This window comes from Panthera pardus, unplaced genomic scaffold (genome assembly GCF_024362965.1).
Source record: "Panthera pardus isolate Hobbes unplaced genomic scaffold, ASM2436296v1 HiC_scaffold_11, whole genome shotgun sequence".
In the NCBI taxonomy this organism is placed as follows: domain Eukaryota; kingdom Metazoa; phylum Chordata; class Mammalia; order Carnivora; family Felidae; genus Panthera; species Panthera pardus.
Genome location: NW_026526666.1, coordinates 29,642,266 through 29,665,961, shown reverse-complemented (window position 1 = coordinate 29,665,961; position 23,696 = coordinate 29,642,266). Strand labels below are relative to the sequence as shown.

Here is a 23,696-nt window from a genome sequence, read left to right as displayed (position 1 = left end):
GAAAAATTTCAAGAAAATAGCCTTAGAAAATCTCCTAATCAAATTTCCTTTTATATGTGAAAAGTAAAAATATAGGCTATATTAACATCTTTTTAGAATATTTTCTGTATTACCTGCTTTCTACAGTGTCACTACAAGCTAACATCTGAATATACTTCTCTTTTGTACTTAACCGAGTCATAATAACTGCAGTAGCTGTAGTGTCAAACTGGAAAAAAGCACACACACACACACAGACACAGAGAAATGTAGTAAAAAAGAGTACATGTTGGTACCAGTCCTCTTCAATAACTCATGAATTTCATTTTATATTAAACAGTCTCTGTCTTAAACAATAGGTCAAAAGGGCATTAAAAATGCTTCTGAATTTGAATGTTCACTGAAAATGTAATTTAAAACCTTCCAAGAGTATAGATGCAAAACTATCACTTGGTTTCAATGTAATATAATTTTGGCAATGGTAAAATCAAAACAAACTTAGGCAACTGGATAAAAGTTATAAGATTTGGTGTACTTTACATATAATCTAATTGATCCTATAAAAATCATGGATTTGGATAACATAGTATTTTGACATTCTTTGAAAAATTATTTTTCCTACATGTTCCCTTACTACCCATACGAATGACTTCTATAAGTATTTGTTAGAGTAGGACATGTTTTGTAATATATATGGGCCAATTTTTAATTGTCACAATACCTGGGGACCACTATTGGCATTTTGTGCTAAGACTCAGGGATACTACACATTTTGCAAGTTATGACAGTCCTACACAATGAAACACTGTCCCATCTAAAATGCAAATAGCATCCCCATTCAACAAAAAATAAAACAAAAACCCTCAAAACCAAAAAAAGCATTAACAGCATACACACATTCATAAATCCAACTATCAGCCAATGGAAACTCAGAGGGAGTAGAGCAGTATGTGTCCTTTGGTAAGACTTGTTTTACTTCTATTAAAGTAGATTTTCCATTACATTTATTTTTAAACTTAATCTAAATAGGAAATGTTAATCTCCTGTTTAACAAAAAGTACACAAAAAGAGTTTTTGTTTTTTACCTCGTTTTAAAACAAGTTACCAAAATAAACATTGTCACTTACTTGAGGTCGACCCGCTCTACCAATCATCTGTAGAATATCTGTTTCACTGTATTCTTCAAACATTCCTCCAGCATAATGCATTGTAGATTTTATAACTACTAGGTGAGCAGGCAAATTTACTCCCATAGCTAAAGTACTGGTAGTAACTGCATCGGATTAAGAAATAGTATTTTCAAGCTTTATAACTTTATTGCTTCAGGTAGATATCTTCTTATAAAATATATATTCTTATAAATGTAATAAAAACTCATACATAGGGAATTTATGAAGAACAAAGAGGAAAAGAACACTACAATGCAAAATAATGACACATTTAAAAACGATTAAATTCTTATTTTTGAAGTAGCACTGTGTTCAGTAACATGATAACTAAAACTGCCAAAAAGTTTACTGTAGCATGTGTATGCACGGGTAGTCACATAATTTTAGAATCTTGGAAGAAAAGCAGAAATAAGTCAGAATGATTAGGCTTTTTCTTTTTTTTTTTCTCTTAATAAATAGTTTTCCAAAATATCTTATAATAGCCACAAGAATTTGTTTTACTTACAAAGAACTGGTAGATCTCCAACAGTGAAAGCTCCTTCAACTACTTTTCTATCTGACGGCTCCATACCAGCATGATGATAAGCAACACCATAGATTAAGATATCTTTAACAGAAATATATAATCTGTTATACACTGTTAATATTGCATCAATAATTGATTCCTTTTATCTATAGCTGAAAATGCAGTTCAAAAATAATCTCTAAACCTACCTCTCAGTTTTGAATCTCTTAAGGAATATGCACATTTCTGTAACCTATTTTAAAAAATCATAAAATTATTAAGTTATTCACTAATATAAAAACTCTTAGTTTATTAATTATTGTGAAAGTACAGATATCAAAACAGTTTCACAATATCATTGTTTGAAATCATCTTTAAGAAGTAGAGAATATCTAAATGTTTGTTTGTTTGTTTGTTTATTTATGAAAGGGGGGTAAGGGCAGACAGAGAGGGAGACAGAGAATCCCAAGCAGGCTCTGCACTGTCAGTGAAGAGCCCAACAGAGGGCTCAATCCTACAAACTGCGAGATCATGATCTGAGCCCAAATCAAGAGTCAGATGCTTAACCAACTAAGCCACCCGGGGGCTCCAAGAAGTAAAGAATATCTAACTTTGATACTCAGACATCCCTAAATTCACAACTCAGCAAAACAAAACAAAAATCAAAAAACAATTTAAAAATGAGCAAAGGACCTAAAAGGACATTTTTCCAGAAAAGACACAAATGGCCAACAATACATGAAAAGGTGCTGAACATTATTAAACATCAGGGATAAATACAAATCAAAACTATAATGAGATGTCACCTGTTAGAATGGCTAGTATCAAAATGACAGGAGACAACAAATGTAGAGGATCTAGAGAAAAGAGAGCCCTTTCACACTGTTGGTGAGAATAGTAAACTAGTATGGCCACTATGGAAAATAGTATGAAGATTCCTCAAAAAAAAATAAAAATAGAACTACTAAATCATCCAGAAATTCTATATCTGAATTATATCCAAAGGAAACATCAGTATCTCAAAGAGATATCTGTATTCCTATGTTCACTGCAACATTATTCACAATAACCAAGGCAGCCAAACAAGAGTCTCAGACAAATGAATGGACAGAGAACATTTGACATACACACACACACACACACACACACACACACACACACACACACACACACAGGAATATTATTCAGCCTTAAAAAAGAAGGAAATTCTGCCTTTTTTGACAACATGGATGAAACTAGAGGGTATAGTCCTAAGTGAAATTAGCCCAAAAAAAGAAAGACAAGTACTGCATAGTGTCACTTCCATGTGAAATCTTAAAAGAAAGAAAGGAAGGAAGGAAGGAAGGAAGGAAGGAAGGAAGGAAGAAAAGAAAGAAAGAAAGACAGAAAGAAAGAAAGAAAGAAAGAAAGAAAGAAAGAGAAAGAAAGAAACTCAGAAACAGAGTAGAAAAGTGGTTGCCAGAGGTTGAAGCTGGGGGAAACAGGAAGAGGTTGCCAAAAGGGTACAAATTACACGCGCGTGCGCACACACACACACAAAGAAGTCCCTATTTTATCAGCTGTAACACTGAAGCTCATTTTAAAACAGGAATTTGGAAACCTCACTTTCCACCAGAAAAAAACATAAATGGTGATTATTACATTCATGGGTCAGAATATAAGTCTATTCCCATAATTTGCCTGAAAAATATTCACAGGAAGTAACAATTTTTAAATCTCTACTATATTACTAGTAAGCCAAAAAAGATAAAAATAAGAAATAGTTGTTTATAGTCTTCTGAGATATGAAAGAAAGAAAACTAGGTTAAATCAACAGAAGAGGAAGTTAAGAGAGTTTCTTGACAATCTGAAAAGGAATTCTGGGTACTTTAGAAGATTTTGGAGGTTGGTGGGCTTGGTTCTTATTTATGTCTAAGAACCACCAAATTTGTGTTTTTCCATTTCACTGTTGCAGATGACACTAGCACACATTATTTCTAATATAACATTCACAATTTTTTTAAGGATTCATAATGTAATGAAGAGAAGGTAAGAGGAAAAGACATGTTGGTATTAAGCACAAACTCTGTGCTATACACTGTTAAGTGTCTTAGAAATGTTGCTTTATTTAATTCTCACAATAACATAGTGATACAGATAGTCGATTCCCATATTAAGAAATTGAAACTGATTAAGAAATTGAAATGGAGAGGTGTGCCCAATGATACACTGCCAGTAAAGTGGCAACACTGCAATCCAAATCATGGTCACTAAGTTCATGCTGTTTCTAACACTACCATTTCATTCCTGAAAAAAACAGGAATAAAAAAGGGGGCTAAAGAAAAAAAAAAAGGAGAGACAAAGAGTGAAGACAGCAGGGAATTAAAAGAGCAATTTTTCTTGAGTTACTTGGTAAGAGTGGGAAATGAGAAAAGGAGAAGTATGATACATGCTTCTGTTTAAGAAAATGATTATCTGAAACAAAATTAGCTACTTTGTGTGCAGCAGACAACAGAGGAAAAGGGAGAGGATGGAATGGAAATTAGTTTTAAGGATGTTTAAAGGTTAACTATTTTAGTTCCTTACTCCTATAAATAGGCTCAGGTCCAAAATGCTAATTATTAAGTATTCATTTTGGGAGGCTATATAGTCATTCCGTATTAATGATGCCACCACTACACAAAAAATTCTGTAAGTTTTTAAAAATTTCCTTCAGAGTTAGTTTTAGATCAAGAAAATAAGCTTCACTGCTTGACAGCCACATGTGTTTCTCACTAAAAGTCACATGACCCAACTTGATCAACTAGTTTATTCACCCAAGTAGTTTTCAAATTAGTCATTGATGGGGCGCCTGGGTGGCTCAGTCAGTTGGGCAGCCAAGTTCGGTTCAGGTCATGATCTCGAGGTCCATGAGTTCGAGCCCCGCGTCGGGCTCTGTGCTGACAGCTCAGAGCCTGGAGCCTGTTTCAGATTCTGTGTCTCCCTCCCTCTGACCCTCCCCCGTTCACGCTCTGTCTCTCTTTGTCTCAAAAATAAATAAACGTTAAAAAAAAAAAATTAGTCATTGCTACTTAGAGTCTTTTTATACCTACTTTTTTTTTTTTTAAACCCAGTTTACATTTATTCTATTACTAGTTTTATAATGACCTGGTCAATCAGTTTTTGAAACACCATCTTTGCTGAAAACATTTAGAAAATTAATAATCAAGAATGTTATAAAGCCAAGTGCTGCTGGTTTGAAAACTATCAATTGTGATTCGATCATAGAAAAGGTTTGTGCTAGCAAAATGACCTGATGGATGCATACAGTCTCCCAATATGCTTGATCATGGCACATAAATAGCCAAGGAGTTTTCTTGATTAGAACCAAAGGCTCAGACTAGTTGATTAAAATAAAAACTTAAAAAAAAAAAAAAAAAAAAGCTCAGGAAACATTCTCATTATGAAAATACTACCAATTAACTTCCTGAAGTTAATTAAGAAATTTCAAAATACAGAAATATTTTGTTATTTGGATGTATGCTACAACAGAAAAAGTATTTGGGGTGCCTGGGTGGCTCAGTTGGTTAAGCATCCAACTCTTGATTTTGGCTGAGGTCATGATTTCACAGTTCGTGAGTTCGAACCCCATTTTGGGCTCTGTGCTGACAGTGCAGAACCTGCTTAAGATTCTCTTTCCCTTTCTCTCTGCTCCCCCAATGTTCTCGTTCTCTCGTTCTCTCTCTCTCTCTCTCTCTCTCTGTCTCTCAAAAGTAAATAAGTAAACAGGGGCACAAGGGTGGCTCAGTGGGTTAAGCATCTTACTTTGGCTCAGGTCATGATCTCACGGTCTGTGAGCTCGGGCCCCACATCAGGCTCTGTGCTGACAGCTCAGAGCCTGGAGGCTGCTTTGGATTCTGTATCTCCCTCTTTCTCTGCCCCTCCCGCACTCACACTCTGCCTCTGTTTCTCTCTCAAAATAAATAAACATTTAAAAAAATTTTTAAATAAATATGTAAAAACAGAAGCAAAAGTAATAAAAAGCTAAAGAAAACACAGTACAAAATAGGTCATAGCTGGGGATGTTAGACAGACTTAGAAACCTTAGTAACAGAATCTGGGGATTGATGGACAAAAAGAAGTCTTGTATAAGTTGTTAGAATGTGAGCGGTTAAAGGCAAATTGAGGTAAGCATCAGTCTCTTTCCCTGGTCTACACCAACTCAAAATGGCATTCCATTCCTTTTCATTCAATGTATCTAAAATAATTCTATTTTATGATTCTTTCTCTCAAACCAACTCCTCCTCCAGTGTTTCCCAGCTGAATTATATAGCACTCCCTGGTTGCTCATTGCAGAAACCTAACACTAACACCTCCCTCACCTTCCTCCACATAGGTTATCGATTACCAAGTCCTGTTGATTTTTACTTCTAAATATATGTTAAATATATAATTTTACCTCCATCAACACTGCCACCTCCTTAGTTCAAATCACTATTAGTTTCTAATAGTTTGAGATGCCCATAGATATGTAATTGGAGATGTCAGTTAGGCATGGAGTATAGACCTGGAACTCAGAATGGAGATCTGGGTTGGAGCTATAAATTCACAGACATATATAAATATGAGCGTATGTATATTCTTTGAACCCATGTGATGGATACAAATACTCAGAAGTATGGAATTTGAAAGAATGAACCTTGGACAGAACCTCTAGAATGTCAACATTTAAGAGCTGAATAGAAGAGGTGAAAAGAGGGCTGAGAATGAGCAGCCGGCAAAATAGGAAGAAATCTGATAGAGGATGATCTTGAAAGCACAGAGTCCAGAGTTTTTAAATACAGTGGGAGGGACCAAATGTTTTAGAGGCTCCTGAGAGATCAACAGCAAAATTAGCTTTAGTGAAAGATTACAACAGATGCTGAATTGAAAATGGGCAAAAAAAAAAAAAAAAAAAAAAAAATGAGGACAGCAATATGAATAATTTTTCAAGAAACTTGGCTATGAAATAAAGAAGACAAGATCATAGTGTCACTAAGATTCAGTCTCTCAATCTTCCAAATTACTATTATCCTTGTTTTATAGACAAGGAAACTGATGCTTAGAGAGGTTGAGTAACTTCAAAAGGTTAAGGAATGAACCCAGATTTCTCATCTCATCAAGGTAATCCCTAAAAGTCTTTCTACCTCCAATAAAGAAAAGAAAAAAAATACCTCTGCTTCTGTTCCACAGCCATAATAAACTTAGCATCTTTCACAAGAACCAAAGCAGCCTGTTGCACACCTTTCCTTGTTGCACAAAACTGAAAATAAATGCATAATTCTTGGATTAATCATATTAAAAACTGAATACTACACTCAAAAATATGCAACTAACAATCCATACCACAAGTGTGGGTTTCTGATCAGAGTATGTTTGTATAACATTGGCAATTTTGTAGTTGAGGGTTAAATCAAACTTAAATTCAGTTTGGTTACTACTGCAGGGAAATCCAAGGACCACTTTCCGAAGTTTCACCGGCCGATGTTTCTCATCCACTTTCAGACATACAGCAGGTCTTTCACCATTTGAAAGCCATTCTGCAATCTTTAAATAACAGAAATATACATTAAAAGTTTTGTCTAGTGAAGTTTTATGGCTAAAAATAACCAAATAACAGAACACCTTAAAGTCAAGGTATAAAAATATGTAATCAAGTAGTCTTTTTCAGTATTACATATTCCATTGACACTGCTCTATTGATATATTGGTAAATATTATCAGTAGCAGTATTTTAAGATTATACCCCATTTTCACTATGATAAATTCCCAATTAATTATAATTATTTTGTTTTATTTTCCTTCCTACAAAATTGATTTCAGCAGAGAAACTGAATTTCTCACTATCATTATAACCTTCCTATTTTTCAGAACTATGCCTAGATATGGGTGACACATCTTTTGAGTTGTGCTAAGTAACAGCCAAAGAGTACCAAAGTAATGGTTGGCCTAGATTGGCAAGAGCTGACAATTTTTAAACAAAGAGTAAATAAATACTTGAGAAATGGCAATGCCAAAAGCACATTACAGGCTCAATGCTGAAGTCACTAATTTCTGGAACTATTGTGACCAGAACTCATTGTCACATAACCCGGTTAGTAATCAGACTTCATGCCCTGCTCTGAAACTGACCATTGCTTTTACAGGAAGATGGATTAATGAAATTGTAGTTGCACAGGAAGGAAATATAAAAACATTTTCAAGATTATCATGGGTGTAAATAAGATCACACAAGAATTTAATTTGAAAGGAGCAGAAGGCCAAGAGTAAAGACACTAATTTAGGAGAAAACTGAGGAAGAGGATTTGTACAAAGAGATAGAAAAGTAGCATTCACAGATGTAGCAATTATCACAAAGGGGGAAAGAATTTCAAGAATTACAGAGTACTAATATTTAATGACTGTTTACAAATCAAAAGAAAAGTTTATTATCCCAATGTGGAAAAAGGGTAAAGAACATGACCTGGCAAGTTGCAAAAAAGAACTTAAAGTAATTCATTTTTTAAAAATATTTACTTCAGTAAAAATCAAAGCAGTATAAAATTTTAAAGTAATGTACGTTTAAACAAGAAGTGTGACAACCATTTAAATGTAATAATAACAATAATAACATTATAATATCCAGTGCTAGAATAGAGAAATGGCTAATAGTGGAAGTACAAATGCCTGTACCATTTATTGAAAGCACTACGTCCTTAGAGTTTTATATATCCTTTCACTCAGTTATCCTACACTAGAAGTTCATCCTAGAAAAATCATGTTTTCAAAGATATATTAATTTTAGCACCATTTACAATAGCAAGAATGGAAATAATCTTCCATCATTAAAGCTAGACAAATAAATTACAATAAAACCACAAAAATTGTATTAAAAAAGAATATTTAGGGATGCCTGTATGGCTCAGTCGGTTAAGCATCCAACTTTGGCTCAGGTCATGATCATGAGGTTTGTGAGTCTGAGCCCTGTATCGGGCTCTGTGCTAACAGCTCAGAGCCTGGAGCCTGCTTCAGATTGTGTCTCCCTCTCTCTCTGCTCCTCCCCTGCTCATACTCTGTCTGTTTCTCTATCTCTCTCAAAAATAAACATTAAAATTTTTTTAAAAAAGAATACTTAATAACATGGAAAAGACTGTAGGTGACTTACAAGTCACAAAAGAGCATGTACATTTTGATCCCACCTATACATCTAGAATGACAAACACTGGGTTTCTGTTGATTACATATACTTAAAATTTTTCTTTATTATTCTTGAGCATGAACAAAACAAGTTGTCAATTTAAGAACAAAAAAATGTTTAATGGTGCCAAATTAAAGATAAAGATAAAATTTTCCATTGTATTAGACAATATGGGAACAATTTGTGAAATTTCTAAGTAGTGGGAGAAAAAAGCCATACTATAGTAAGCTGAGAAGTAAATAAGAGGGAGAAATAATAATTATTTTTCAAGAAGTTTCCCTAAATATTGAGGAAAAAAATTAGGATATATATTCATTACAGCAAGTATAATATGGCATACAATTATTTCTTTACCTGTCTGTGTACCCCATTAACCATGAGATCCTCAAGTTCAGGGTCTATATGTTTTCACTTTTTTATCTATTGCTAGTGCTTACCATAATACCATTCACATAGAATGTGGAAAGGTGGGTAGTAATCACTTAAGCAATTATTTTATTCTCTATTGTACTTTGCTATTCAACCAGAGTCAGCTGATTAGAACAACCATAACAAGTTATTAGTCAAGTTATTATGAGGCATCTGAAACTCATAAAAACTAAGACTCTTAGATATTAGTAAACAATAGACTTATCCCAAAAATGTTTTATTAAACAAATCAACCAAATATTGATACTGCCGTATCTATGAGATACAGCCATAACTTTCTACAACATACTTTCCTACTAAACTGGTTCTGAAATTTTCAGGAAAAAAACCTTTATTTTCCTCTAAGATTAAAATGACAAAATGTTCCACCAGCACCAGTGATTAAAAAAAAATCTGACAGACTAAAATTCTAACTTACATCCTCAGCATTTGGAATTGTTGCAGATACAGCTACAAATCTCATTGGAATAATTGTGCTGCTATTTTCTGAAGCAGGAGATAAAGACTGTACAGTTTTCATTCTGCTGACTACAACTTCAAGAGTTGGTCCACGATTTTCATCTTTTACAACATGTACCTAAGAAAGAAATCAAGAAAAAATGATTGGCTATAAAATTAAAAAAATCCTTAATCAATTAAAATCCTTAATATTATCACTCTTCCTTAAGAAAATAAACTTTTCCACTTAAAGGGATAAAACATATAGTTCAGTTGAAAATGTCTTGTTTCTTTCTATCCATTCTAATCATTTTACCTTTATCTCTAAAAGTGAAAATGTGTTCACTACCTCATCAATGAGAAACAGTCTAACCAGCTGGACCAAAGAGTTGTCTCTCCATTTTCTAGTCATGCTATCCCATTTTTCCTAGAGAAAAAATGCAAGTGGCTTAACATGATAAAGAGTTATAATAAATACTATTAAGATATCAATAAAAAATTTTAACATGATACAAATCATGGGCAATATTTTAGTTCAAACTTTTAGTTCTTAAAAGTATCCTGAAAAAAATGTAAAGATTAAAAACACTTTAAAGGATTTTGATAGTCTTACAAGTGCTTAAAAAACTAAACCCCCATTTATTTTTAAGTTTAACCAAAAATATTCAAAATTCTAGTCTAATTGCCTTTTTAAGCCCTCCCAAGTTCTTCCCTCTGCAATACATAATATTTGGATAAAAGAAAGCAAGCAAAAAGTATCATTACAAATTATCCTAAATAACAAATTGTTTATTCATATCTTTTTCTTATTTTTCCCATTTGGTAATTTGTCCTTTACTGCTGATTAGTAAGTATTCTTTATATAACCTGAACACTAGTACTTTTTATGTTTGTTTGTTTTACATTGCAAATATATTCTTCTACTTTGTATTTTCTTTTAACTTTTATTCTTGGTGAAGAGAAACATATTTTCTAATAAACCAAAAAAATAAGAGTATAAATAACACCTACTGGAGTTGTCATTATAATATGGGCATGCTGAATCTCAAATAGGTCATCCATTACTGTATCTCCAGTGAGTTCTTTACAATTCAATCCTATTGATCCAAATTTTTCTTTCCAATCATCAAAACGCTGACTACACAGGGCTTTTATTGGTGCCACTACAACAATATGAGATATTTACTTTGAATGTCAGTACAGTTTTAAATTTACTTTCACAAACATTGGTTAATAAAATTAGGATAAAACTATACATCCAGGTGCTGTGTAATATTTATTAATTGAGAGTTAATAATATAAACATATTATTTAGAGATATGTAATAACCAAACTGAACTAAAAATAGAAAAAGAAGTAAGTGTTCAGGGAACTGTAACTAAGAATGAAGAGAGGTAAGGCAGGAGATTACTGGTCTTCATTACAAGCCTTTTTGTGATAATTGATTTTTTTAACCATGTACATAAATTACTTTGATGAAAAATTTTAAATACATATATACCTAAGAAAGGAGAGTAGAGGTTCCTATGGAAATTTTTAGAATTACAAAATGTTTCAATTTATTGTTCATTTTGTTGTCCTTTTAAAAATAAACTTGTAAAGGTCAAATACTCAATTCAAATATTACTTTTTATTTACAACTCTGGGAAAATGTGTGTTGAATTTAATATAACAGACAAGAGCAAATGTGATGTGTCTTCATTAAAAATGTATGGAGAACCAAATATTAATTCCTATGGCTTGAACTTGAATTTATTTCTTACTTTTGCCTTAGTGGTTTTTCATTATTATAATTAATCACTCTTACAATATATAAATACTTACTATAAACAATTTTAATGTTTGACCATGGCAATGGTACTTCCATTAACAATCTTGTTATAGCTAGTTCAAACATTACAGTTTTCCCAGAACCAGTTGGAGCACAAACCACAAAATTTCTATCTGTGTAAAGAAGCTAAAAAAAAAAAATTAATCAATCATGATATATATAGAATTTTTCATTCACACTCTCAATTTGTTAGAAAATATGTAAGAAAGACTCTCTGGAATAATAATTCAAATTATTTCTACCTCTAAGCTTATTAAAATTCTAACCTTGTTCTAGACCTACAACTCTCAAAAAAACCTATTAATAATGTATCATTTTATTTTATATGTGAAAGTAATATGTCAGACCTAGAAGAAAATAATTTCTTTTGTTTCCAGAGAAATTTTTAGAAATATAATAAATGTAAACAAACCCACCTATGAAAATCACATGCATTCATTTGGCAAACAGTTTTTGAGTTCCTGTAATGTACCAGTCACTGAGCATAGCACTAGAAACATAAAGATGAATGTTATCTAGTCCTTGCCCTTAAAGAACACACTATCTAGTAAGAAGAGGCAGATAAGTAAAAATCAGAATAAAATACTTACATCATCAAAGGCTTTGGACTGTATATAGTTAAAATATGGGAATTCTTTGAAAATACTTCTAAATTTTGACGCTTAGAATAGCATTAAGGAGTCAAATATTTCAGAATTTTAAGAATTGGTTACTTTTAATTTTAAAATTCAGTTAATTAACTGACAGTATTTAATAATGAAGCTTTAATACTTGCTATTTTAACATCATAAGAAAGGAATTAATAGGTATAGAGGGAAGGACCAACAGAGCAAGTGGCTCTTTATTTTTTTTTTTTTTCAACGTTTTTTATTTATTTTTGGGACAGAGAGAGACAGAGCATGAACGGGGGAGGGGCAGAGAGAGAGAGGGAGACACAGAATCGGAAACAGGCTCCAGGCTCCGAGCCATCAGCCCAGAGCCTGACGCGGGGCTCGAACTCACAGACCGCGAGATCGTGACCTGGCTGAAGTCGGACGCTTAACCGACTGCGCCACCCAGGCGCCCCCGCAAGTGGCTCTTTAACTTCCTCTCCTGTCACAGATGCACCAAATACAGAGCTACACATGGAGCAATTTTGAAAAAAATTCAAAAATTATTTAAGTGACTTCTACACATTGGGTAAATGAAAATACCTATGATGAAGGTAGGAAAGGCTGAGACAACTCTTACCCTAAATCCCATCCTTGGCACAGCACCATACAATTGGGAAGGAACTCTCAAGTCCCAGCTTCTCTCTCAGGAGCAAAGATTTCAGACCACACAGCTATAGCTCCAACCTTTAAGGCTCCCACCCAAGGGATAAAATCCCCAAACACCTAACTCTATAAACCAAAAGGGCTTGCATTCATGAGTCCCATAGGACTATAGCAAACAAATAATTCTTTTTTTTTTTTTAATTGAGAGAGAGAGAGAGAGAGAGAGAGAGAGAGAGAGAGAGAGAGAGAATGAGAGGGCATGAGCAGGGGAGAGGGGCAGAGGGAGAGGGAGAGAAAAAATTTCAATCAGGCTCCACACCCAGCGCAGAGCCTGACATGGGGCTCGATCTCACAAACCATGAAACCATGACCTGAACTGAAATCAAGAGTCAGATGCTTAACTGACTAAGCCACCCTGGCACCCCCACAAATAATCAATTCTTAAATGGACACAGGAACAACTTCCATTCCTCTACAGGTACACATCTAGGCTTGGTGCAGAGAAAGCAGCAAAAATGTTCATCTCTAGTTTCCACCTAGAAAGGATTTCCACTGCAGACTTTTTCAGCTGCTGCCTCAGGTCCTGGCTTCTAATTAGTTTGCACCTAGACGCCAATTACAACCCTCCCCTTTGGGACACTGATAAATTTTGGCACACCCTCAATTTCTAGAAGCCACTAAGAACAAAGACAGTAAGTTGGGCAATCAAAAAGGTCTGAAAGGCAGCTAGAAGCTTGGGTTAGGTTAATTGATGAGGCTCAGCCTGTCAAGACTGAGAGAGGCAGATATTTTATGGAGTGTGTAGAAACCAGCAGCACAGAGAGTTAAGTGAAGAAATGGGAATATGTTCCAAACAAAAGAACAAGATAAATCTCCAGAAACCAAACTCAATGAAATAGAGATAAGTGATTTACTCAATATTTTTAAAAAATGCATAAAGATGCTCACCAAGGTTAGGAGAGCAATGCATAAACAAAGTGAGAATATCAACAAAGTCATAGAAGATACAAAAAAGTATCAAACAGAAATCATAAAGCTAATGAGTACAATAAGGGAACTGAAAAACTCGATAGAGGGGTTCAAATGCAGACAGATCGAACAGAAGAAAGAATCAATGAACTCAAAGATGGGGCAATGACATTAATCCAGTCAAAGGAGCAAAATGAGAAAAGAATGAAAAAAAAAATTAAGATAGTTTAAGGGACTTATTTTACATGGATACCAAAGCCAGGATACTACAAAAAAAGAAAATTACACGCCAATATCCCTAATGAACATAGAGGCAGAAATCTTGTATAAAATATTAGCAAACTAAATTCAACAGCACATTAAAAGAATCATACATCATGAACAAATGGAATTTATTTATGGGATACAAAGATGGTGCAACATCCACAAATCAATCAGCAAGATACTCCCACATTAAAAAGTTAAAGATAGGGGTGCCTGACTGCCTCAATTGGTAGAGCATGTGATTTCTGATCTCAGGGTCATGAGTTCAAGCCCCACATTGGGCATAGAGCTTAATTAAAAAAAAAAAACAACTTAAAGATAAAAATCATATGATCATATCAATAGATGCAGAAAAAGCATTTGACAAATGCAGTATTTTTTTCATGATAAAAAACTCTCTAGAAACTAGGTAAAGAATGTACCTCAATATAATAAAGGCCATATATGACAAGCCCACAGCTAACATATTCAATGGGTAAAAAGCTGAAAGCTTTTCGTCTAAGATTAGAAACAAGACAAGGATGCCCTGTTTCACCACTTTTATTCAACATAGTAATGGCAATCCTAACCAAAGCATTTAGGCAAGAAAGATAAATGAAAGTTATCCAAATTGAAAAGGAAGAAGTAAAACAGTCTCTATTTGCAGACAACCTGATATAATATAGAGAAAACCCTAAAGACTCCATCAAAATATTATTGGAACTAATAAATTCAGTGAAGTTGCAGGATACAAAATAAATACACAAAAATCAGGTGCATTTCCTTACACTAATAACAAAATATCAGAAAGAGAAATGAAGAAAACAATCCCATTTATAATAGCATCAAAAACCAAAATACTAAGGAATAAATTTAACCAAGGGGACAAAAGATCTGTACATTGAAAACTAGAAGATGCTGATGAAAGAAAGTGAAGACACAAATTAATGGTAAGATATCTCTTCAAGGATTCAAGAATATTGCTAAATTGTAAATTGCCAAAGCAATCTATAGATTCAATGCAATTCTTATCAAAATTCCAATTGTATTTTTCAGAGAAATATAAAAAGCAATCACACAAGGAGCTACAAAAGACGCCGAACAGCCAAAGCACCCTTGAGAAAGAACAAAGCCAGAGGCATTACACTTCTTGATTTCAAACTGTATTACAGAGCTACAGTAATCAAAAACAGGATGGTATTGGCATAAAAACCAGACACCTAGATCAATGAAACAGAAGAGATAGCCTAGAAATAAATCTGTGCGTATATGGTCAATAAATTTTCAAAAAAGGAGCCAAGAACTGGGAAAAGATGATCTCTTCAATAAAGGATACTGGAAAAACTGAATATCCACATGCAAAATAATGAAACTGGACCCCTATATACAAAAATCAACTCAAAGTGGATTAACCACTTGAATGTAAGATGTGAAATTATAAAATTCCTAGAAGAAAACACAGGGAGTAAATTCCCCTACATTGGTCTTAGCAATTATTTTTCTAGATTTAAAACCACAGGCAAGGGGCACCGGGGTGGCTCAGTTGGTTTAATGTCCCACTCTTGACTTCAGGTCATGATCCCAGGGTCTTGGGATTGAGCCCTGTGTCGGGCTCCACACTGAGCATGGAGCCTGCTTACGATTATCTCTCTCTCTCCTTCTGTCCCTCTCCCCTGCTTGCGTGCTCTCTCTCTCTCTCTCAAACTAAAGAAAAAAGGCAAGGGCAAAAATGCAAAATAAACAAGTGTACTACTTCAAACTAAAAAGCTTCTGTAGAGCAATTTAAAAATGAGCAAAGGACCTGAATAGATATTTTTCCAAAGAAGACACAAATGGCCAACAATACATGAAAAAGATTTCAACATCACTAATCATCAAGGAAATGCAAATTAAAACAACAATGAGATATCCAAAGCAAGCTCCAGGCTCTGAGCTGTCAGCACAGAGCCCAACATGGGGCTCAAACTCACGAACTATGAGACCATGACCTGAGCCAAAGTTGGACGCTTAACCGACTGGGCCACCCAGGTGTCCCCCAAATTTCACTTTTTAATGTTGACTGTGTTTCATTACCTGATGTGGGTTTCTGGTCACCTAACCCCGAATCCCTTTGTTATCAACAATTTGGTTGTACTAAGTGGTGGATTTAAATGCAATTAATCAGCATACTGGCTGAATAAGAACTTACACTGTACTTCCCCTGTAAGAAAGCTCAAAAATATTAGTAGATATGGAGAATAGACTGTCCCCTCTCCAAGGTGAGCCTGTTGTCAGTTTGGAAGATACTTGTATTTACATGGTATTCTTCCCAATCTGAGTCACATCTATCAACTACATCTATTAAACACTATATGCAAAATACATTACTAGATTTAGAAAGCTGGGGGAAGCTATAAAGAAGAAAGTGAGTTCCTACAATGGAGGCTGTTATAATCTATTAAGAGACATAAAATAGATAATATATCTAAAAATACAAATACATTATTATTTAAGCAATTATATTTTTATGAAGATCTATAAAAATTGATGGATTGTAGTAAGTGATCTTGTTGAAAAGTTAAATCAGAACGTATTACTTCTCAGCTCAAATTCCCTGCTTTCTCTTAAAGCATATGGCTACAAGGCCCTACATGATCTTGCCTCTCCTCTCCATCTTTGTGATTCTGACCTCATATCCTACTACTCTTGCATCTGACTAATCTCCTCTAGCTATATTGGACTCTTTTTTGTTCTTCAAAAACAACAGAACTTTAGCTGTGCTAATATAGCATGAAAGTCTTTAAAACTCTTCAAAAGTGTCATATCATGGCAAATTCTAGGGATAAGAAGACTTTCCTATCATACAGCTAATGAAACTAACTTTAACTATTTAAAGCTAACCTATTTCCTATGTTCCAACCATATTTAGATCACCAGGGAGAAGAAAGTATAGCAGGATTGAGACATCATGCTGAACAGAAGCACTAAAGGCTAGCTATATCTGAAGTTATGATATCATCATGTATACCCTTTATTGTTCCTTCCCCTCATTCTAACTTAGTTCAGTTATCTGCATTGGAGGCAAAATTTCATGATGAGTCAGGAAAATATTTTCTAACTATACTTCAGAATTGTCTCAGTCCCCTGAGTACCCAGGATTAGAATCACTCTCCTCTAGATTCCTCCAACTTAACTGCCCAATATCTGGATTTCACTTTCTGTTTTGCCACCTAGACAACAACTTTTGTGGAGTCTAGAGCCTTCCCCAGATTTGAGTCATTAATTATATATTCCTAAAGCATGATTTTGATGACGTAACTTGACCTGCTCAAAAATACTGCATGGTTGGGGTGCCTGGGTGGCTCAGTTAAGCGGCTGACTTCGGCTCAGGTCATGATCTCGCGGTCCGTGAGTTCGAGCCCCGCGTCAGGCTCTGTGCTGACAGCTCAGAGCCTGGAGCCTGTTTCAGATTCTGTGTCTCCCTCTCTCTGACCCTCCCCTGTTCATGCTCTGTCTCTCCCTGCCTCAAAAATAAAAAAAAAATTTAAAAAAAAATTTAAAAAAAAAATACTGCATGGTTTCTCCTAAGCGCTTAATTAAAAAACAAAAACAAAACAAAAAACAAAACAAAACAAAAAAAAACCTCTTCACCTTGGTATCCATGACACTAAATAACCTGATCCTGGATACATATCAATCATTATTTCTGACTAGTCCTGGAATCATAGCTTTCATTTCAGCCAAACTGGAATGCTTGGCCTTTCTAACATATTCCACATTATTCTACCCTCATCCTCACACATGGCTACTTTTTTGCCAGAACAACTTCCTTACTTTACCTGCTTTTCAACGTATTTGGCGATAGTAAGATAAATAAGGGATGGCCCTTGCCTTCAAGGAGTTCATAGGTCATAGGGAAACACAATAGTCACAGCTGATGAATTATAATTAAAAAAAACAGTAAGTACACTGTGTTACAGACATACACAGGGTATCAAAAAAGCAAAGAGGATGTTACCTCCAGAACACACATATGTACTCAAAATATTTATATTGGAAATTCCCAGACATGTAAATCAGATTATAGGTAGAAACTACAAATTTCTTTAAAAAAAAATACTAGATTTGTAAAAATGTTCCCAATCCACAGAATGTCCCACTCTCATTTATTTCCCCTACCCATGTTTATCCCAATATGCTCTCCTTACCCAAAGTATAAGAAATTATGTGTATCTATTTGTAAGTAAATATGCTAAGAGTTTAGCCGATAACACAAAACTTGTTTTTGTACTTATCTTGTCACAAAGATAACTTGTCACTGGTAACAAGCAGTTCACAAATTGGCACAGTCTGCAGACCACACTCTGAGTAGCAATGACTATCACACGCATTGGGTCTCTTACATGACCCCAAAAATTTACTTTTCCTTCTTTTTCTTTGTCAACCAAAATAAACATAGACACAATGAAACAGCATGTTTACGAATTATGATTTCAAATATAAAGCTGTTGTAGTAAAATAACTTAAAGGATACGGATTTCTGTGACAGCCTTCAAGGAATCTAAATCATTTTCTGTTACTCCTAAAAAAAAAAAATTACACATATTTATATAGGTATTTTTTAACCTCTTCCATACAAACTGCTTCAATAAAATTAGCGTAACTTTTTACTGAGAGCACAGTTAAAAAATATTAAGTTGTAGTTTTATTTTTTAAGTAGGCTCCATGCCCAACATGGGGCTTGAACTCATGACCCTGATATCAAGAGTCACATGCTCTACTGACTGAGCCAGCCAGGTGTCCCTATATCATAGTTAAAAAAATACAGTATGATAAAGAAATGCAAAAACTACACATAGATAATCTACTCAAATTTACTATTTTTTAACTTTTCCTTATGCTGAGAAACATAGACTTGTTTGTACTGTTTGTACTTGTTTAATACTGTTTATACTAAAAAAAACAAGGAATTACCTTGAACTTCATGAGGCTGGGATGTAACTGAAAAAGTTGGTGCTTTGAATATGTCTTCTCTGATTTCAGAATGAGAAAAAACGTCACTTGCTGTAAACATGTTAATGTCTGAATATTGATGTCTCTGCTTATTATTGCTACATTTCCATGATTCCCCTTTGTTCATTTCTGTTGGGACAATTTTCACTGAAGCAACAGGAAAGTCCAGGTTTGTACTGTCATTAGAATAAACATACTCATGTATGTTGTCAGATATTTTAAATAATCTGCAAAAAAAAAAAAAAAAAACCAAAAAAACCACATTTGCACTTGTAACAGCTGCTTAGAATGGAAAAAAACATAAAATTGGTCCCTTAAAAATATCCATAGACTGTGGTTTATTCAAACATAAAATTCAATCACTGCCCTAAAATATGACTTGCTAAATTTACCACTGAATTATATCTTTTCACTTTTCTAAAACCCAAATAAATCCATTTGTAGTAGCCAACCTTCAAGACAGCCCTAATGATCCCTGTCTCCTGCTATGCACACCCTTTTCAAGCTAGGACTTCAAGTCAGGACTGACTCATCAGACTAGAAGAATATGATGGAAGTACAAGTGTGTGACTTCCAAGGCTAGGTCATAAACAATACTGTCACTTCTGCATGGTCTCTTGGATCATTCAGTCTCAGAGGAGCTAGCCACTACATCATGAGAATACGCAGGCAACTTTATGGAGAGGCCCACAGAGACAGGTATTGCAGCCTCTTGTCAGTAACTGCATCAACGTCCCAAATATCCAATAATCATTTTAGTGTAAGAAATACTAAAGAAGCATAGAAGTCAAGAATACTTTGCAAAGAAACATTTTTTTTTTTGCAAAGTTCTAGAAAACACAGGCCATCTTTAGGATTGTAATTTATTATATTCAACTGATCAAAAGACAACCCACCAACTAATTTGTTCACCAGGGCCCTAAGGGACGAAGTGACCATTAATTTCTTAATATAACATTTACAAAGTAAATAATAGGGATGACAGCAGGTATCAGAATTCTGTAAGAAATGACACCCAAACAAGTATTGTGCAAATACAGGACACTTTCTAAATTATTTTTACCATCAGTTAAAAAAAATTGTTATTATTATTTATTTTTGAGAGAGAGAGCACAAGCAGGGGACCGGCAGAGAGAGAGGCAGACAAAACTTGTCATCATGGAGCCTGATATGGGGCTTGAACTCAGAAACCACAAGACCATGACCTGAGCCAAAGTTGGACACTCAACCAACTGAGCCACTAAGGTGCCCCTACTATTAGTTTTAATGACATGTTTCCATATAAGAATGAGTCTTTAAAAACACTATAGATGGAGAAATACATTTGAGAGAAAACTGTAGGTACGCATCCTCCAACACTAGCAGCTCTCTTTCTTTTAATGTTTATTTATTTATTTTTTAGTATATGAAATTTATTGTCAAATTGGTTTCTATACAACACCCAGTGCTCATCCCAAAAGATGTCCTTTTCAATACCCATCGCCTCCCCTCCCCTCCCTCCCACCCCCCATCAACCCTCAGTTAGCAGCTCTCTTTGAAGATAGAAAATTCAAAAGCAAATGGTTAGCCTTGGATAATATAATAGAATCTGATTATGAAATAGTATCGAGGACAAGAAAAACAACTTAAACAACTTATGCCACAGGATAACTCCTTGCTGTATGCTGTCATTATCAGTTAAAAGCATAGACTTTGGAGTCAGAAAAACCTGGGTTTATTTTTATTTTTTGATGTTTATTTATTTTTGACAGAGAGACACAGCATGAGCAAGGAAGGGGCAGAGAGAGAGGGAGACACAGAATCCAAAGCAGGCTCCAGGCTCTGAGCTGTCAGCACAGAGCCCGATGTGGAGCACGAACTCACGAGCCACAAGATCACGACCTGAGCTGAAGTCTTACACTCAACCGACTGAGCCACCCCAGCGCCTCAGAAAAACCTGGGTTTAAATCTAAAGCTCTCGGGGCGCCTGGGTGGTTCAGTCGGTTAAGCAGCCGACTTCGGCTCAGGTTGTGATCTCGCGATCCGTGAGTTCGAGCCCCGCGTCAGGCTCTGTGCTGACAGCCTGGAGCCTGGAGCCTGCTTCTGTTTCTGTGTCTCCCTCTCTCTCTGCCCCTCCCCCGTCCACGCTCTGTCTCTCTCTGCCTTTCAAAAATGAATAAAATGTTAAAAAAATTTTTTTTAATAAATAAATAAATAAATCTAAAGCTCTCTACTTTCTAGTTGTGTGACTTTAAAGTTAAAAATAAGTTTTTCAAACAGTAAAATATTATCCATGTGCTAGTTACCTAAATTCTCTAGACCTCAGATTCTTCCTAGTTCCTCTAGAACTGCCAACCCATATACTCCTCCATGTTCTCAGCTTCTTCACTGATTGTTACAGTTACTTCCTGATCTTAACAAAAATATTGCATTACCCTAAAAAACTCTTGCTTCTTCAAATCTTAAGGAGAAACTTAAATCTTCCACATCCAATGTACTTGAGAGTTGAGAGTCTGTGCCTCCTCCACCCTAAATCTGCATCATTATTCTTCCATTGTCTTACAAAAGTATCTATGCTATCTAGTTACACCACCTTGCAACCCTCCTCATGGCATTTATCATATATTAACCTCGGGTCACTTTAGAATCTTTTCCTCTCAATCTCAAATTCTGCCACTATCTGCGTTACTTCAACATTCACGTAGATGAGCCATTCAAAATCCCCTCCCCTCCATTTCTTAGGCATTCATCTCCAGTGGCTTTCTTCTTCAAACAATCGCATCCACCTATTCTATCATCTTAAACACTGTCATTATCCAGAACTGCTCCTCCTCTCAAATCAATCATTCTGATATATCATTCTCTGACCACAACCTCTTATCCTTTTAGCTTGTTTGCACAAGGTACCAATGAGGTAAAACAAAAACAAAAACAAATTTACTTTAATGAACCTCTTTATTTTCTCCCAAACTATCTTCCCTTCTCTTTTCTCATATATCTTTAATGAACTTAGATTCCATGGCCTATCTTTTTGACCACTCTTTTTTACCAATATTCTAAACTCCAATTCTCCTTTATCCTTTTAACATACTTATCTTGCAAAACCTCAATCCTGGATGAATCCATGTACTTTTTAAAATAATTGCAGGTTGGGGCACATAGGTGGCTCAGTCAGTTAAGGGTCCGACTTCAGCTCAGGTCATGATCTCACTGTTTGTGAGTTCAGGCCCCGCATACGGCTCTGTGCTGACAGCTCGGAGCCTGGAACCTGCTTCAGATTCTGTGTCTCCCTCTCTCTGCCCCTCCCCTGCTTGCACTCTGCCTCTCTCTCTCTCTCCAAAACAAATAAACATTTTTTAAAAAATAAAATAAAATAATTGCAGATGGAGGGGCGTCTGGGTGGCTCAGTTGGTTAAGCATACAACTGCGGCTCAGGTCATGATCTCACAGTTCGTGGGTTCGAGCCCCGCGTCAGGCTCTGCACTGACATCTCAGAGCCTGGAGCCTGCTTCGGATTCTGTGTCTCCTTCTTTCTGCCCTTCCCCTGCTCACTCTCTCTCTCTCTCTCTCTTAAAAATAAATAAACATTAAAAAAAATTTTAAATAATTGCAGCTAGGCAGGGGAACACTCCTGGAAAAAGCAGTTAGGTGGATGATATAATACTTGAACATTAAAATTCAGTGTCACAAAAAAAAAGGGAGGAGGTGCTTGGGCAGCTCAGTCAGTTAAGTGCCTGACTCTTGATTTCGGCCCAAGTCATGATCTCGCAGTTCGTAAGAACGAATCCTATGTTGGGCTCTGTGCTGACAGTGTGGAGCCTGCTTGGGATTCTCTCTCCCCATCTCTCTGTGCCTCTCTCCGGCTCACGTGCCACCCACTCTCTCTCTCTCTCGCTCGCTCTCTCTAAGAAACATTTAAAAAAAAAAAAATCAGAGTCATCATCACCAAGATTGCAGATACAAAAATCAATATATACCAAAATCAATTGCTGATGTCTATACACTTGCGATGTACAATCTGAAAAAAAAATTTTATTTTATTTTAAAAAATATCGAAAAGAATAAAATACTTAGGAATACATTTAACAAAATAAGTATGACCTGTCTACTGAAAACCTCACAACATCATTGAAAGAAACTAAATAAAAACTAAATAAATGGAAAGATATCCCATATTCACATAATGGAAGGCTTAATGTTACTAAGATGCCAATATTCTTCAAGTTGATCTACAGATTTGACACAATCCCTATCAAAATTCCAGCTGGCTTCTTTGCAGAAATTGACCAGTTTATCATAACATTCATATGAAAATGCAAAGAACCCAGAGGAGCCAAAAAAAATTCTTGAAAAAAGGAACAAAATTGGAGGATTCACACATCTCAATCTGAAACTTTACAACAAAGCTACAGCAATCAAGACAGTGTGGGATATGCCCTTATGCAAGTCATAAGGACAGACATGTTGGTTAATGGAATAGAATTCAGAGTCCAGAAATAAACCTTTATTTAGTATACAGTTAACTATTTAGTATAGTAGGACATTTCCTATTTAGCATAATAGGAAATATGTATTCACTTTGTCCTCAGTTCCTGGCACAGAGCTCCCAAAACCCTTAGAATTTTCTGTGTAATAGGAGTAAGAGAAGCATCATTTGTTATTCATGACAACCCTTTTCAATCCCACCTGAGTTTATGCTAATGAGGTGAATCTTGTAGGACCCCCACATAGT

The 23,696-nt window shown here is 35.1% G+C and overlaps 1 protein-coding gene across 10 annotated transcripts in view; it reads right to left on the bottom strand.

Annotated features, from left to right (window-relative positions):
• Positions 1–23,696, bottom strand: part of HFM1 (helicase for meiosis 1) — a 96,276-nt gene that overhangs the window by 58,857 nt on the left and 13,723 nt on the right. For all 10 annotated transcript variants that reach the window (XR_008418672.1, XR_002071286.2, XM_019414142.2 and 7 more), the window contains 13 exons: positions 18,947–19,212; positions 18,507–18,554; positions 12,116–12,186; positions 11,519–11,651; positions 10,706–10,857; positions 10,044–10,121; positions 9,675–9,833; positions 6,997–7,197; positions 6,825–6,913; positions 1,863–1,906; positions 1,654–1,755; positions 1,107–1,252; positions 114–208 (listed from right to left, as the gene is read on the bottom strand). Coding sequence is in view for 8 of the 10 variants with exons in the window: in XM_019414142.2 (XP_019269687.2) it covers positions 114–208; positions 1,107–1,252; positions 1,654–1,755; positions 1,863–1,906; positions 6,825–6,913; positions 6,997–7,197; positions 9,675–9,833; positions 10,044–10,121; positions 10,706–10,857; positions 11,519–11,651; positions 12,116–12,186; positions 18,507–18,554; positions 18,947–19,212 (1,584 nt within the window). In the remaining 2 variants the exon portion in view is untranslated. The remainder of the gene's footprint in view (positions 1–113; positions 209–1,106; positions 1,253–1,653; positions 1,756–1,862; positions 1,907–6,824; positions 6,914–6,996; positions 7,198–9,674; positions 9,834–10,043; positions 10,122–10,705; positions 10,858–11,518; positions 11,652–12,115; positions 12,187–18,506; positions 18,555–18,946; positions 19,213–23,696) is intronic.